Source organism: Ictidomys tridecemlineatus, chromosome 9 (genome assembly GCF_052094955.1).
Source record: "Ictidomys tridecemlineatus isolate mIctTri1 chromosome 9, mIctTri1.hap1, whole genome shotgun sequence".
Taxonomy (NCBI): domain Eukaryota; kingdom Metazoa; phylum Chordata; class Mammalia; order Rodentia; family Sciuridae; genus Ictidomys; species Ictidomys tridecemlineatus.
This window is the reverse complement of record NC_135485.1, coordinates 31,995,511-32,012,056: the sequence shown is the minus strand read 5'-3', so window position 1 is coordinate 32,012,056 and position 16,546 is coordinate 31,995,511. Positions and strand designations below refer to the sequence as shown.

The 16,546-nt window shown below is 39.2% G+C and overlaps 1 protein-coding gene across 3 annotated transcripts in view; it reads left to right on the top strand.

Moving 5' to 3' along the window:
- Bend4 (BEN domain containing 4) overlaps nucleotides 1–15,852 on the top strand; it is a 34,259-nt gene extending 18,407 nt beyond the window's left edge. The window contains exons 3-5 of one of the 3 annotated variants that reach the window (XM_078021248.1): nucleotides 2,078–2,169; nucleotides 7,006–7,175; nucleotides 14,024–15,852. In XM_078021248.1, coding sequence (XP_077877374.1) covers nucleotides 2,078–2,169; nucleotides 7,006–7,175; nucleotides 14,024–14,036 — 275 coding nt within the window. In that variant the 3' untranslated portion in view covers nucleotides 14,037–15,852. Of the gene's footprint in view, nucleotides 1–2,077; nucleotides 2,170–7,005; nucleotides 7,247–9,672 lie in introns of all 3 variants that reach the window. The other 2 variants (XM_005319951.4, XM_078021249.1) reach the window with 2 other exon arrangements.
- The last annotated feature ends 694 nt before the right edge of the window (nucleotides 15,853–16,546 follow it).

The following is a 16,546-nucleotide window of genomic DNA, read 5'->3' as shown; positions in this document are numbered from 1 at the left end:
AGTAGGAATGTGGCTCATTGGTAAAGTGCCCCTGGGTTCAGTCCCCAGCACCAAAAAATTTTAAAAATAAGTAAACAAAGGCCACACAATGAGTAAAAACCCCAGAACTAAAATACAGCCCTGTCTCCTGCCTCTGTTAGTTTCTCAATTCTGCTTTATTTTATTTTTTTTCCCAGTAATTAATGTCCAAAGCCAAAAGAGGCATCCTTCTCACTATGGCATCTGTAAAGTGGATTGGGCTTTCACAGGCTGAAATCAGGAGTTGACAGGTTTTATTAAACTGTGGTGTAGTAATAGGCCTACTTCAAACTGACACCACCGTGGCTACTTTGGTTGACCTCTGTGGCTGTGCAGCAAATGCTACTTCAATTTGAAGAATACATTCGGAGGGCTATTTGTGATGGCCATAACACAGGTCTGTAAGGATGGTTATTAAAGAAAATAATTCAGGGGCAAGAAGAAAGATTTCTTAACCTACTTCTACTTCTTGTCATTTAAATTCTTCAAAAGGCTGTTGATATAATTTTTAGTTTGTTATGTGATGTCACCTGAAAACCCAAAGCCATTAGCAGGGGATAAAAATGATAACTTCTGTCTGCTATCTGAAGGAAAAAAAAAAAAGTGAGAAAAAGAAAGTGAAGAAAGCTCTGTGGTGATACTTTAAAACTGGGGCTTAGGTTAAATATTTATTATTTTCTTTAATGTGACAAAAACATCTTAGAAAAACACAGCTAAGAAAGATAGTGGCAACAATTCATATAAATTAGATTCTTAACTAAGCTACCAAGACCTTTGAAAGCAATTAGTCAAAATTCCTGAAAGAGTGCTAATGTAAATCTTAAGATGTAGGCATTATTTATGTAATGGAACAAAAAAGTCATGTTCTATTGGGTTAATATCTATTCAGTTTTACTGTAATTATTAAATGAATATATAAGACAAAGTCTCAAAAAAAAAATAGTGTAATAGTCAATGAAACACATACCAAGTCTGAATTGGACCAAATCAATGGACCTTGTTAAAACCAGAGAAAGGGATGCATTCAGTAAGAACTAGGTGATAGGTGTTGGGAATCAAATTTCGATTGAATAGGATTCCTGTTTGTTAATAAACTAGATTGATTCTGTCATTAAAAATGAACTTCTTCAACTGGGCACAGTGGCGCATGCCTGTAATTCCAGCAGCTCAGGAGGATCCCAAGTTCAAAACCAGCCTCAGCAACTTTGCAAGGCCCTGTCTTCAAAAAAAGAAAGAAAGAACATATCTGTTTATTATTATTATAGTGAAATACCCAAAGCTGAGTAACTTAGAAGTTTATTAGCTCAGTTTGGGATGCTACAGGCTAAAACACTAAGGTGCTGGCTCTGGCAAGGGTCCTGGCTGCATCATTCTGTGCAGATAGCATCATGGTGGGAGGAGGTGTGAAAAGGAGATCATATGGTGGGCCAGGAAGCTAGGGCTTGAGGAGGGCTGGGGCAGACTTGATCTTTTATAACTACCCTTCTCTCAGGTACTAACTCAGGGACCCACTGTTCCTTCCCAGGGCATTGCCTGTTGACTCAGAAGCTTTGCACTGTGCTCCACCTCTTAAGTTCCACCATCTCCCAGCATTGACACTGCAGAGACCAAGCTTCAGCTTATGATCCTTAGAGGGAAAAACTGCATTTAAACCATAGCAATGAGTATTATATCATTATCAGCCAGAGAAATATTAGCTTTAAGTGCTTTAATTTTAAAAGTGCCATTAGGTGCTTATACCAAAAGTAAAGTCAGAGTTCACATCTCTTCTTTGAGTTATTCATGATCGTTATTGTTGACCCAGATTTGCATTGGAGTAAGTTGGACTTGAAAGATCTCAAATTGTGCTGATCCTAAAAATTGTCCCCAAACTGTAGCATCTGTTCTGTATTTACTAACTGAAATAACTGCGGATGTCAAATGAAAGGAGATTCTATTTCCTTTAGAAAACAGATCCTTTTTTTTAGAAGTTCACATCAACAGTGTTTTTAGACCTCAAGAGTTTATTTTCATGTTGAGGGCTAGCTAATGTGTAACTGTTGCCTTTCCTTCCTCCCAGTGCCCTGCCAGACCGTTTTAGATTACCTGAAGACGGTACTGCAGCACCATAACCAACTCCTGATGCCACAGCCAGCCGACCAGCCCACCGAGGTAGGTCTTGGGGGTCCAAAGACAAGTAAGTTCTGTGTGGAATTTCCTTAAGATGAAGCCTTTTGATAACTGGTCTATGCCAGAATAGATTGGCTAGCCAGGTAACATATCTGACTAAAGTTGATGATCTGTTGTCTGCATGTATGTGTTCTGTGGGGAAGGGGAAGGCATGTGTTTCGCTCATAAAGATTCAGCTCTGCACTCTGAAGGGGGAAAGAAAGAAGAAATATCACAGGCAGTTCCACCTTTCCTTTGGCCCAGCAAGGGCCTACAGTGGGAGACACCCGCCTTTCGCACCCTCAGGCAGAGTTGGTGTTCCATAATGCCTTTCATGATGGAGCGTCTCCCACCTGACATTCTCTGGAGTTCAGGTGGGCTGTTTTCCTGGCCTAGGGCTCCTGAACATGAGCCACTTTTTCTCCTGAGTTCAGTAGAAGAAACAACAGTCTCTCCAAGTGTAGGAGAAACGGTGCATTTTGAAGGTAATGGTATGTCAGTTTAGACATGGTCCATCTTTACAAGGTATTGAAGGCTTGGTGGTGAATATATGTTCTTTTCTTTCCAAGGCTTAAGAACACTATCAAACACACTCGAGTCTTGCCTACCCTAAAAAAGCCTCCCTTTACTTCCCCCTTCCTTCCTCAATTGATATTCTTTCTTTTTCCTTCCATTGCAGTATGCTCTCACATCACCCTCTGACAGTGCTTTCCTGCCACACCATGATACATCTTGCTCCTTGAGCTTGGAGCCCAGGTCTTATCCCCAGTAGTATCCCCGGTATCTGTCCTAGAAGGTCCTCAGTTCATGTTTGCTGAATGATGACCTCCCTTTTTTAATGAATTAAACACTTGAAGACTGGTCCCTGTTCACCGTCCCTACTCTCCTAGTTCCCATCTGCTCTCCACCCTGTAATCTCACTCTACTTTCACTACCCCCTGGAATGTTTTCAGGTACCTTTGCTGGTTACCCGCCCCAGGGACCTTCTTGTAGCCCTTATCTCTTTTCTTCTTGGCCTTAGCATTGGTACTTTCTCTGGATTCCCCATCCTTTTCTTACTGCACTCTCAAGAGTTTTCCATCCATTGTTCCCCAGAGTTTCATTCTTCATCTTCTCTTGCTCTTCTCTGTTCATTTCTGTTCCTTATAACATCCACCGCTTGAAGGTTAAGAAGTTCCAGTGGGTATGGAGAGCCCCAGTCCCCACAGCTCAACCTTATGCCACTGTCTACTACACCACTTGGGGTGCCCACACACCCCCTGAGCCTCATCACCCTCACTCTGAACACACATGCTCATGTTTTCTCTTCAGTAACAGTCCCACCAAACCCAGGTAGGAGTTTCTGACAACGTCCCTGGCTGTCCCCTCCTTCCTCCTGGCATGCGCTGATTCTACAGCCATGTGAATTGCCTATCTTCTTTCTGAGCTGCACTTAGCACTTTACACCTGGAGTATTAGAATAGATGTTTTCATCTCTATTTCTAAATTACAGATCCAAACTAAATGTTACTTGCTTAAAATCCTTTCATTACTCAGACTAATAATAAAGTCTACATTTCGTACTTGACACTTTTGTCATATAAATGTAAACAGAGATGAAAAGCCACTTCTTACAGGAAGCTCTCCCCGACTGCCCTTCCTGTTTTATGCTCACATAGCACATTGTTCACAGGTCTAATGCAGAACTCCACACCTTACTTAATGTACACCTGTGTCTTCTGTTTGGCTATGAGCCTGCAAAGACTTTAATTTAGGGTTATTTATCTTAGTTTTATCAAAGTGACTCAACAACAGATCAGCGTTTATAACCTGTTGGTGGCTAATTGAAGAGGCTAGAGAATCAGAATTCCATAAAAATGTAAAAAACAGTGGAAAAAATATCTGCATTTCTGTTGGATAGGACTATTTAAACTTTTATTACCCATCATCATCATTATTACTATTCTATTTTTATTGTCATTTCAAGCACATGAGCATTTTCTCATTTTTATTATTTGTCACATTTTATTTCTATTAACTATGCCACAACAGGATTATAACTCTCATCCATAACCCACAGGGCATTCTGAGTTGTGTTTTGGGCTGTAAATTACATATTCTCTTTCTTTTCCTTTTTCTTGATGAAAATTACCTCTAAATGGTATTTCTACATTTTATGAGACAATATTTTATGTAGAGCTTCTGCATTTTGGAAGAGTTCTGAGCTCTTCTATAAGTGGATTTTTAAAAGGATTTGAAAAAGTAGCTTTCTTGGATTGCCAGCTTCCAAACCACAGCTTCCCATCTTGAAATAGACTGGCTTTAGGGGTATAGCATGGCATCATGTCCCCAAATTCAAGAACCCACCCCTTTGCATCCTGGGACCTTGGTAAAATAGCCATAATCCTACCTTGCAGGTGAGCTCCACACACCTGAGGGAAAACATTTTTTAATATAGTGTTAAATAAACAATCTCCTTTTCCAAAATGGACAAGTATATATACAGGGACCTTAAGTACGGGAACATTTTAAATTAATAGACCCTTGTATATCTGTTGCTCTCCTTAAATTTCTTTTAACTTTGCCAATTTATGTTCATCAGCTCTTTTCAAGTGTCTCAGTGCCACAGTGGTTAAAAGATAGGCACTCTTTCCTGTAGCTGCCCTTAGTGTCCACCTTGTGCCAGCCACAGTAGTAAGCATTGTACTACATCAGTCGTGGGACATGTTTATTATACCTACTGTGTGACAGGTGCTGGTTTGCACCCTGGGAGTAGGATATTGTGTAAAATGATAAAAATCCTGATTCTCAAGAGCTCTTCATCTGGTAGGACATTGGTGGAAGCCTCACTATATACACCAGCAAGCTTGGAGTAGTATCCCTATTCTGACAGAAAGGATACAGAAAGGAGTTGAGTTTGGAGAAGTTAGTTACCTACCCAAGGGTGAGCCCAGAGTCCAGCTTTGCAGTTGGACTGACACTGCTGCAGGGGAGGAGAAAGGAGGCCAGCATGCCTAGGGCTTGGGGCAAGCACCTCAGGCTGGTCATCAGTTGCTCAATAAATGGTGACAGTTATTAATAAAGTTTTTCTACAAAGGTGCTTTTGACACCAGGAATGATTCTGGCCAGCCAGCCTGGATTTCACTCATCCCCGCTCCTGGCTACCCTGAGGGCTGAGGGGGTCAACTGGATAGAGCCCTGATAAGCCCTTCCCTCTCAGTGCATGAGAAGCAGTGAGATTTTTTTCCCTGTTTGCTCTCTTCTCCCAGCCATATTCTGTTATCTGTGCAAGATACCACCTTTTTACTTAGGAATCATCTTACCTCCATCTCCCATAACCTAGTCACTGGATTTTGGTTGCCTCGTGCTCTTGATTCTACATCTCATTCCCTCTTCTGTAACTGCACTGCTCCAGAGTACTTATATCTCACTTCCCATTTCCCAAGCTATAAAACGTTAGTTTCTGCCTGTCTTCTGATCAGTCACCTCTTACACACTATGTCCCCCTCATTGTACACAGAACCAAGGATTGGTATATGCTCCCAAATGCTCACTTCATAAACACATTATAATACGGTTTCTTGTATTTTACAGATGGAGAAACTTTTGTTCCAACAAGGTTGAGTACTTTGCTCACATTAATCTAAGACAGAAAAAAAAAAAAAAAAAAAAAACAAGAATCATCTTAAATCCAGCTTGTCTCTAAATCCATAGCACAAACTGCAGCCTCAACTGCTTCCCTTAAGAAGGGAAATCAAGTCACAAGCTTTCTGGAAAAACTGAAGTGATGAGTTTCCATGTGCACAGTTTACTGACAGTTTCCTAGCCAGCTCTGGCTGCCTTTTTCTGTTGACTTCTCTACCACTTACCTTTCTCAGTGCTTAACTAAGCAGAGCACTTTTTGAAATAAAACCTTGTCAGACCCAAACGGTGCCAAATTTATAACCTGTAGTAAATTTGCAGAGTTGTAAAACTGAATGAGTTTTTCCTTCTTTATTTTGTACACCTTAATTACTGGGGAAAGAGTACATTAAAACTGAGATCATGGGTTAATTAATTTGTCCTGGACTGTAGAATTTTATGGACAGCCAGAACTAAAGTAATGGTTGTGTAGGTGCAATTGACTAAACATGGCTTATAAATGTTACAGAAATTCCCATAATTAGTCCCACTGCAGCTATTTAGCCTGGGAATTTTATAGCAGACATAAATTATGAAGGTGAAAAGTAAGAAAAATTTTGAGTTGACATAGTGGCATTTGTAGAAGCTATAATTTGAGGAAACCTGTTTTGCATTATTGTTAATGATTTTTTTCCAGTTTCTACAACTCCCCTTTTTTAAAAATCACTTTTTTTAATCTTGTTTCCACTGTAACACAATGGCTATCAGGTGTTAGGTGCTTTAAACACGGGTAATATCTGATTAATTTAGACCACTAGCACCATTTCTAAAAGTACTTAACTGCCAACCAGAGGATGAAGGGACCTGTTTGATCACACTCTTCAAAGTCATTTTTTGCATATTTTAATAGATTGAAAAGGAAAGTTACAGGTTATATTTAAATAGTGTTTCCTGTCATTGGATCTTGACACATTTTAACCTACCTGTTAAAATGCGAGTTATAAATAGCTCCTCTTTCAAAGGTGTTCATTATACCTCATTGGCTCTTGTTATAGAAAATGCAAATGTAATTTGAAAAGTGCCCGTTCTGAGTGTGAGCAATTACTTGTGCTCTTCAGTACCGGTTCATTGTCAGCATAGCCACTTGGTTAAAAAGCAGGTTTGCCTTTGAAATGGAGATCACTTTGGCTTCTGGCTGGCTGGCTCAGTAGGTAATGAGAAAATATTTTGCTTTTCCAGGGAAGCAAGCAGCTGTTGAACAACTATCCCGTCTACATAACGAGCAAACAGTGGGACGAGGCTGTAAATTCTTCAAAGAAAGATGGGAGAAGGCTCCTTCGCTACCTCATCAGATTTGTTTTCACAACCGATGAGCTTAAGTACTCATGCGGCCTTGGGAAAAGGAAAAGGTCAGTGCAGTCAGGAGAGACAGGTCCTGAAAGACGCCCTCTGGATCCAGTTAAAGTCACATGCCTCCGAGGTACTGCATCCTTCCGCTCAGTGTCCACCATCCGTGATCCCATTTCACCGCATTGGCTGTGGCTGCCCCGTACAAGTGTTCAGCCTTACTGTATTTTGATTTCTTTCCACTGAGAAGCGTATAGACTTCATGTGGCCCATCTACCTGGTAGTGAGAAGCTCTGTAAAAAATCGTTTGCTTTAGCCTCGTTGTTCTCACTTAATGGTACATAAGCATTGCATAGCACCTCATGTTTCACGCTTTAAATTCAGATTTATTTTTGCTTTCAGAGGAGGCCATTTCTGGCAAAATGGGAGCATAGGGAAATGCACAATAGAAAGGAAGATGTGGAGTATATTTTTTTTAATTTGGTAAAATAGAACTTTGTTTCCACTTCTAGCCTGCCACCCTCCCCTAGCTTTCTTCTCAAGAATACTCAACCCAACTCCTTAAGTTTGTTTAGAATTAATTTTCCTTAGTGCCTGCAGGATATCTTACCCAGTAAAACTTTGTTTTGGTTTAAAGTTTCTGTATTAAAAATACTGCTTAGAGCTGGGCTCAGTGACTCTGGAGGCTGAGGCAGGAGGATGGCAAGTTCAAGACCAGTCTGGGCAACTTAGACCTGTCTCAAAGTTTTAAAAATAAGAAGAGCAGAGAATGTAGTTCAGTGGTAGAGTACCCCTGGGTTCAATTCCTAGTACCACAAAAAAAGAAGAAAAAAATTCTAAGTATTCAGATAATACTATCATTTCATTCGTATTAACTGGTGATTATTTTGCAGCTGATCTGCACTATTGAAAGCAGGCAGATGTGAGGAGGAGGAATCAGGATGAGGTACACAGTTGATTTGAAAGATACAAATAAACATCTAGACAAGTAGAAACATAATAGTGCCAACTGAACACTGGCACATCTGAAAAATCCACATTAGTATTAACTAGTATACTTCAATAGCAGTTTTATTGACTATAAAGTTTTAATACTGGTTTAATCTGGGTAGGGATCAAAAATTTTCCTGATGAAGAAATTATAGTTTTGGGGTTTTTTTTTTTTTTGGTTTTTTTTTTAGTTACCACTGATAAAGTCTTTGTTTATTGGAAAGAATATCCCTATGTTCCCTGATGAGTGCCACCTTACCGTAAGCACTTGGTTTCTGCAACCATAAGTGGCTAGGCTGAATACATGGTATTTATTAGCAATTAAGATTCTTAGCCCACGCCAGAGATTTCTCATTCAGCATGCATGGCTCCTGGCTATGATCATCCTAGGTGATCTTGTTGATCCTCATGTAAGTGGCCCATGCCTCAGGAAACCATCTGAGAAAAATACCAGTATTAACTGGATATACTCCAGAGCCTACCTCTCCTTGGCCAATCTGAAAATTTTACTTAAACTGACTAGGTGATGGAACTTACTAAGGTTCATTTAGCAAACTAGCCATAGTTTCTCTTATTCCCCAATATCATCAAAAGTGATGGACTTATTCACCAACAGGCGGTATTGAGCTTGGGGCTCTACTGGGTGCACTCTTTATATATATTCAACAAAGTTGCCCTTAGGCTTACAAAGGAGCCAAGATGAGGGGTGTCACAACCGTATCCCTTTCTAGAAACTTGATTCACATCTTATGTTAATAGCAAGTCAGAGAAACAGAGGGATGAAAAGACATCCCAGAGAACCAATGCCATTGCCTGAAGAACACTGCTGGTCCATGGTCACACTGATGCTGGCCAGGCTGCCTAGCCAGAGTCCACAGTCTCTAGTACATTTCCCACATGGGGCATAACCCACAGCTTTTATCCAGCCCTTAAGTATAAAATCCATGGGCAAGAAATGGTGATCATGCCAAAGGCAGCTGAGCTATCCCTCCCCATTCTGGTAACATTAAATATTTAGTTGAGATCATATATTATGCTAGTAAATATGTAGATATTTCAATTTGAGAAGGAAGTGTAGCCCATCTTGCAGCATTTTAAGAATGAAGAAACCTTCTCTGAATTAGTACCCTCCCTCTCATTAAGACCCTGCCATTTTATTGTGCTCAGTCTTTAAACTCTTAGCTAGTTAAAGAATACCATGCTAATGATATTTGCTGTGCTTCTTGATTTAACTTTCTCAAAATATCAGTGTGCTCCGTTACTAACCTGCACCAGGCATGGTGCACACAATGTCTTACTGATCAAATTTACCTTTGTTTTCAACAGCAAATGTTCCTTAGCAAGATGACCTCTCCCTTAGGGGATTTTTACTTGTACATATGAGAAGAAAATTGGTTTGGAATAAGTTGGGTGTAATAAGTGACCTCATCATGGCACTGCATTGGATCTCCCATACAGCTTTTCTGATGGAGCTTCTGTTAATGTTTGAGCAGCCTGTCCTGTTGTCATCTGTCAAAACCTGCCATTGTTTTTTTCTCTCTCTCTTTACTGTTGTGTATATTCCCGCAGAATTCATTAGGATGCACTGCACCTCCAACCCCGATTGGTGGATGCCCTCCGAGGAGCAGATAAACAAAGTGTTCAGCGATGCTGTGGGTCATGCCCGGCAGGGGCGGGCAGTGGGAACTTTCCTGCACAACGGTGGCTCATTTTATGAAGGAATCGATCACCAGGCTTCACAGGATGAAGTCTTCAATAAAAGTTCACAGGATGGATCTGGGGATTAGTGTACAGAATCTTCCCGCTGTAGCAGCTGATCCTTTCAAGAGCTCCAATTGTGAATGTTTATTTACCATCACCTGAGAGTCCAAAGCATGTTGTTCAGTCATACTTCACACATTCTCAACCTTAAGACTCCCTTGACCACAGTTCCCAAATAGAAATCCATTTTAGGGTTGTTTGGGAAGTATATGGCACCTACAACAGACTTTAGTAGTATAAAAAAGAAAGAAACTGTAGTTGATTTTAAGTGATTACTGGCTAGACAGTGAGGGTAGAAAAATAGGTGAGCTCCTACTCACCTGTCCTACATCTTCAGGTAAGCTCTGCTTCTTAAGCAGAGGTAGCTTCAAGGAATGGTGAGTTAGTGTTTGCCCATGAGAGAAGGCAAGACATGGGAGTTATTGTGAGGGACAAAGAAAAAGTTTTCTCTTATTTTAATTCAAGTAAATAGTCCATGTTTTCCAAATACTTGAATTCTGAGTTCTCAGCAAAGATATCACATGCTGTCTGTATGTTACAAAAAGTCTATTATTAATAAGAAGCCAGAGAACAGAGGCCATTGGTATAGACAGTGGTTAATTGGAAGTTAACTACTTTTTTGTTGTTTATTTATAAAGAAAACTTCCACTGTGTTGATCAAAAGGGCACTGTGTGATCTCTGGAGTTTACAAATAGTAGTCATTTTTCATTAAGCCAATCAAGAAACATCCAAAGATTCAAAATCATTTTCAAATGTTTGATATCTTGGTTCATAGATGCATAGGTTCCATAGCATTAAGTCAGGCTTTGTCAACACAATGCCAAAGTAGGGGGTTGAACAGTGATAATTCCATCAATTAGTTTGGTGCACTGAGACCAAGCTCGTGGTGCAACCTGTGGTATTTGCTGCACTGATCAGATGTTCAGACATTGAGAACACACCTGCCTCAAGGCCATTCTAATAACTATGCAATGGGCTTGTTCATAATTTCTTCAAAATTTGAGAGGTTTTCTGTGCTGTGTTGATATTTAGGTTTTATCTGTTTCCCATTGTCTTGATGAAAATGTCTCATGCGATCTGTATGCCGCCTTTGCCCCAGGATTCCCCTGCATTCCAGACTCTGGGTCCGTTAACACTGTTCCACTCCAACTCAACTTCTTTTTAATTTATTGAGCTTCATATGTGAAATTAGTGATGTCTTTGGAACCTTTCCTATCAACAAATGTTACAGAGGTGCTAGAATCATTTCCAGAAGGTTAGTTGTTCAGCTTTGGAGGTGAGGAGAAAATTCCTTTAGCAAACAAGTTCAGATTAGTACATTCTTTGTTGAACAAAGAACTAAATGGGCAGCATTTATAGAAGGCTGTTAATGTCATCTGTGAACACAGGTTTTGAAAATTGGATGGAAATTTTTAATTCATGAGCATGCTATATTTTGTTAAAGTAAAATCGCAAATTCTTTGCATTCAATAATTAGTATCCAGTGTATGTGAAATCCTAAAAACTAATCTTTCTTTAAAAGTTTGTTTATGGAGATCGTCATTTCTCAGATTTGTTGGACGATTTAGGGAGATCCTCTTGGGTGAATTAGCTCAAGGTTGGAAGTAAAATTATGTTAGCAAATTCAGTGTCTCTTATGGCAACTGTGAGACCAATATCTTTGGCTATTCAAGGATGCAAGGATACTTCTTGTGGTTTTAGAGGTCCAGAAAGTCAGGGTCTTATGAGATTTCTTTGATGACATGAAACCTTGTGCAGAAGAAAAACACCACCATAGCCTCATCTGTTTTTCCATCTTTTTTCATCCTGGGCTATAGTCATCATTACTGCAAGGTACATTGTCATTTTTCTGTAGCAGCAAAACTTAACCACAGCTTTTAAGAAAAACTTCTCTTACTATTTACCTGTAAATTTGAGGGTTCTGCACATTTCTTCTCATCTGTGCATAGCCCTGCATTGTGCTGTTCTTCCCTGAGGGTGGTGTGCAATCTCATGCAACCTGCTTGTCAGGGAAAGAACCCACAGAGTGGCTGGAGTTTTTTTCATCACCAAGACAGCTGCTGTGCCAGGCTTGCCACACCACCTTTGTTCCAGAGGCATACCTACTCTCTTCCCTCCCCTGCACCCCCTTCCAGGTGAATTATCAGCTGTCTTTTAATATGCTACAAATTCTAGACTGTTCAAACACAGATTGGCTATCTTGCACTTAAGGAAGCTAAGGCCCACAGGGATAACTTAATCAGCATCCCATAGCCACATCTCATGCTTCTCTTTGTGTCTAGACCTGTGATCCCCAGCCTGGAGTCTTGTGTTCCATTGTCCTCAACACTGAGTCTTGTGCATCCCACCTGTTTAGTTTACCACCTGACCCAGGTGCAACATCAGTTCAGATAATCTGGCCCCTCTCCTTATCGAGTATCTGTGCTGCCGTTTGAGCTTCACCTGTAGGCTAGTGTGTTACCTGGGTGTGTTAAAGATTCCTACATGGTCACCTCATTGTTAAATCAGATCTTAACAAAGGATGTATTTTTTGGTAAGGGTCAGCAGCCTCTGGCAGTTTAACTCACCACTAAAGATGACATCCCATTATAGCTGTTAGCTTTCCCATGATCTAGAGATTTGGTGGTGTGGCTTGTTTTCTTGATTGATTTGCCACATCTTTGGTAGTCGGACACATTGTTCTTTTGTCAACTTTTTCCCTTGAATCATTTCAGCATTGGTGTAATTGTTAAAACTCTAGGAATGCAGATGTGTTCCATTTCATTGGTGAGAGATGGTCCCAGGGCTAATCTGACTGCAAAGACCAAATGTGGCAATTTTGTCAATGGCTAGATGGGTCCAGGGTACAAGCTATCAGAAGAGTCCATACCTACCAAAAGTGACAGTGTCTTGGCATTCCTTGTGTTTTCCATATTTCTGCTTCTCAAAGTAAACTGAAGCCCCAGCATGGTTCCAGCCAGGTTAAGGATAACCCTGGAAAGCGCTGTCAGTAACTTAGATCAGGAACCTGGGGAGGGGAGCAATATTCTGCAAGCCATTGAACCAAGTCACAGTTCTCACACTTTCTGACGGTGCATTGTTCAGAAATCTCATGGTTGGTTCCCCCAAGTGTTAAGTGCTTTTGAGAAAAACTGGAAACATTTCAATTTACTTGAAAATGTTTTCTCCAGTCCTTAAACCTGGGCAGCCCTTCCTGCTTGGTATTCCTTGTTCCACCACAGCATCAGTAAAAGTGAAGTGAGTGATTATATATTTTGGATCATTCTTTAGCTCTTCATAAGTAATAAAACACATTTATAGAAGAGTCTCATCAGGACTATCAGGAGATACATATGTATGTTGTTATAATCTTTAATTTGACCCAGCTACTCTGTGTGGCATCAAGTAATGGTAACTGATGTTGATAAAATGTTTTAAATCCAGTAACTTTCTTGTAACACCTGATATTTATGCAAAACCTAGACAAGAACCCAAACTTTAGAATCTGCTGATTTGTGATTTCTACATTTCCCTGCTGCTTTTAATGACTTGTGCCTCCCTTCTGTTGCTCTCAAAAAATGGATGGAGCATTATATAAAGATGAAGTATACAATGTTTAGAAACACAAACACACATTGCACTCTCATTTGGATTCTATCATTCAATATGTGCTCTAGACTTAAACCTAATACCCATTGACTACCTCCTCAGTTTATTAGATTTCAATTTTTTAAAGTTTCATTCTTGGATAACGCATTTAAATGTATAACGTTTCTCATTCAGTGCTATGTCATTTCATAGTACAGATCTGTGTTAATTTTTGACAGCTCTTATATACAGATTTGTAGAAATGTAATAGAAAATGATTTTGCACATATGGTGCAAATCTTGCTGGTGTAAGTTTAATGTAGTGACATGTGCCAAAGCTGCTTGGCAAAACATGTCAAATGGAATGCTCAAGTCAGAACTCTAATGTAAATGTGTCTAAACAACAGTATGTATCATTATGTATTTTTGTAAACATAGTGATGGCTTCTTTCAGTCATTTAAGTACTGGATAAAAATAACTGCTTCACTTGAAATAATGGAGGGAAATGTCACCCAGACTATGGCAAAGTTGCTTGCATTGTTAGGCAGTGGCATTGGATTTTTCATTTTCTTTTTGTTTTTGTTTTACAGAAGTGTGAATTGACATCAGACAACATCAAGAAACCCCCCCTCTGAAAAAAAAACCTCATTAAGTACTTACCTTATAAACGTAAATGTTAAAACTTAGCTGACATGTTAACACATTAGAGATGACTATTACCCTTCACCAGTATATCAAATAGTGGGAAACATTGCAAGGGTTGGACTTCTCTCATCTAATGACCACCATGGTCAGTTTGATTGTTGAAAGCATTAAATTACTATATCCCTGCAATAACAGTGACTAGATTAAGCTTTTCTCATCATCACTCACAGCTGGTTAATACAAGGCTTTGTTTTCATTGAATCACTAGTCCCCAGATTGCAGTGAAAGTGCATGTGCTAGTAGAACCTATTCAAAACCTGTTCATTCTCAGAATAATTGCACTAGTACAAGTGGCCAGATGTGTCTTGGCCATGTTGGAAAACTCTTCTTAGGGCCCATTCAAAAACACTATGACTAGAATAGTTAACTACAGCTAACTAAGAAATGCAACTATTGTGTTCTGGTTTGCCAGTTGTTTTGATAAGCACTGTAATGCATTCTTTCATACAATCACAGCTACCCCCTGAGGCCATTCCTTTTGTTATCTGTGGATAAGGAAACCGAGTGATCCATCAAGATCATTGTAGGTTCAGTAAGTGGGATGACCCATTCAGTTTTCCCCAGTAGTCAAAGCTCAGTTCTCAAAACTTATCTACACTTCTAGGTGGATTTTTTTTTTTTTTTTTTACTTAAGCCAGCAAGGAAAAGTTGATATTTGTTTGTACTTAAATAAGAGCATACAAAATACATATCCTCTGAAAACTACCCAGGTTTCTGCATAAAGTTTGACCTAACAATCTGTGAAGACCAGAAAAGTTTTAATTTAAAAGAAGTGAATAGATTAAAACTGCTAGTTCTTTCACATTTGTCTTATAGTCCTAGTATTAAAATACAGGGATATAAAAAGGGGAAAAAATCTAATTTGGTGAAATGACAGTCTTTGGGGGCTCCTAGAAGTGGCACTGGGCATGGGCCAATGTTCCATTGTCTACATTTGTTGTATTTGTAGCCTTAGAGTTAAGTCAGGTGTGGAAGAGTGTTTTAATTTACAATGTCATTGTGAAAGTGGTTGTGAAGATTTTGTAGGTATATACAGTAAGTTGATCTTTTCCTATAGTTTTGGCTTTAACATCAATTTGGCTGTGTTTTAAGTTCAAGCATGCCAAGGTCATGAGGGGCCTGGTCAAGTTTAGGAACAGGGCATGCCAGAGGTAGGTCACAGAGCTTTCAAGGTCACTGGTCCAGCCTGACCCTGCCCGGTTTAAGCATTGCCTTTATGCCTCTCTCTAGAATTTCATGTAGCAGCCTAACATTGGGGCCAACTTGCCTTTACTCTATTTTCTATGATGAATACTTGTGGAAAAACTGTGACAAATCCATTGATCCTAATATTTTTATTGTTGGAGTCTTGTGGATTCTCTATGAATAATTTCTATTTGATTGTACTGTGTAGAGTTAATACCCATTAGGGAAATGTTAATAAAACTACAAATGCATAGTGTAATATAGAATAGAAAAGAAAAATTTTTGTGAACAATTTATATAGAAGAGTAAGTTGTTTTTTAAGTGTTAGGTACATTTCTTTTAGGAACTTAAAATGTTATAAGAGTTTTTTAAACATTCAATATTTTTAATTATAAGAGACATTTGTTACTAGAGCCAATTATTTCAGGTGTTCTAATTGGAGTATTGATTTTATTACCTCATATACCTCTAGAATGCCACATGTTCTGTTGGGGATAAAATTGCACAATAAATGTCAAGTCTCTGTTAAGTGTTTTAAATTGATTTTTGCATCTTTCTCTCCAATTCATTGTGAAACATTTTGGGGTTTTGTTTGTTTTTTGTTTTTGATAGAGAACTTTTCCCCCAGAAGCTTAGGGTTTTAGGCTTGTCTGTAGGTGGCAAAGAAAATAATATATGCTTAATACTCGAATAAAAGATACCTCAGTTATATCAGGGAAGCACACAAATATCATCTGAAAACTCATTTAATCCAGTGAATGAAATGAGCAGCCAGTGATGATACAGGAGTGATGTGTTAATTTAAGAGGATTTCCATACAGTATTTTGTACGTTAACATTAAACATACGCTTCCTACTCTCAATACCATTCCATCAGGAAGAAAAAAACACCCTGCAGCTGCTATTCCTGACCTTTAAGAATGAACGAATATTGATTGTTTACAGTATTTGAATAGTGCTTAGAGTATAAAAGCAGAAGGCTGGGCTAAGAAGGTGATAGGATTGTGTCTTTCCACTTTAGTTACTGCATAAAGTATAAATTTGACTACCAGGGGCTGGGGATGTGGCTCAGTGGTAGAGTGCACACCTAGCATGCATGAGGCACTGGGTTCCATCCTCAACACCACATAAAATTTAAAAATAAAATTTTTCACAACCATTGTGGAAGAGCAAAATTGAATAAATGTTAGTTTACTGAAACAAAACGGTTTTATTTTGGCCCC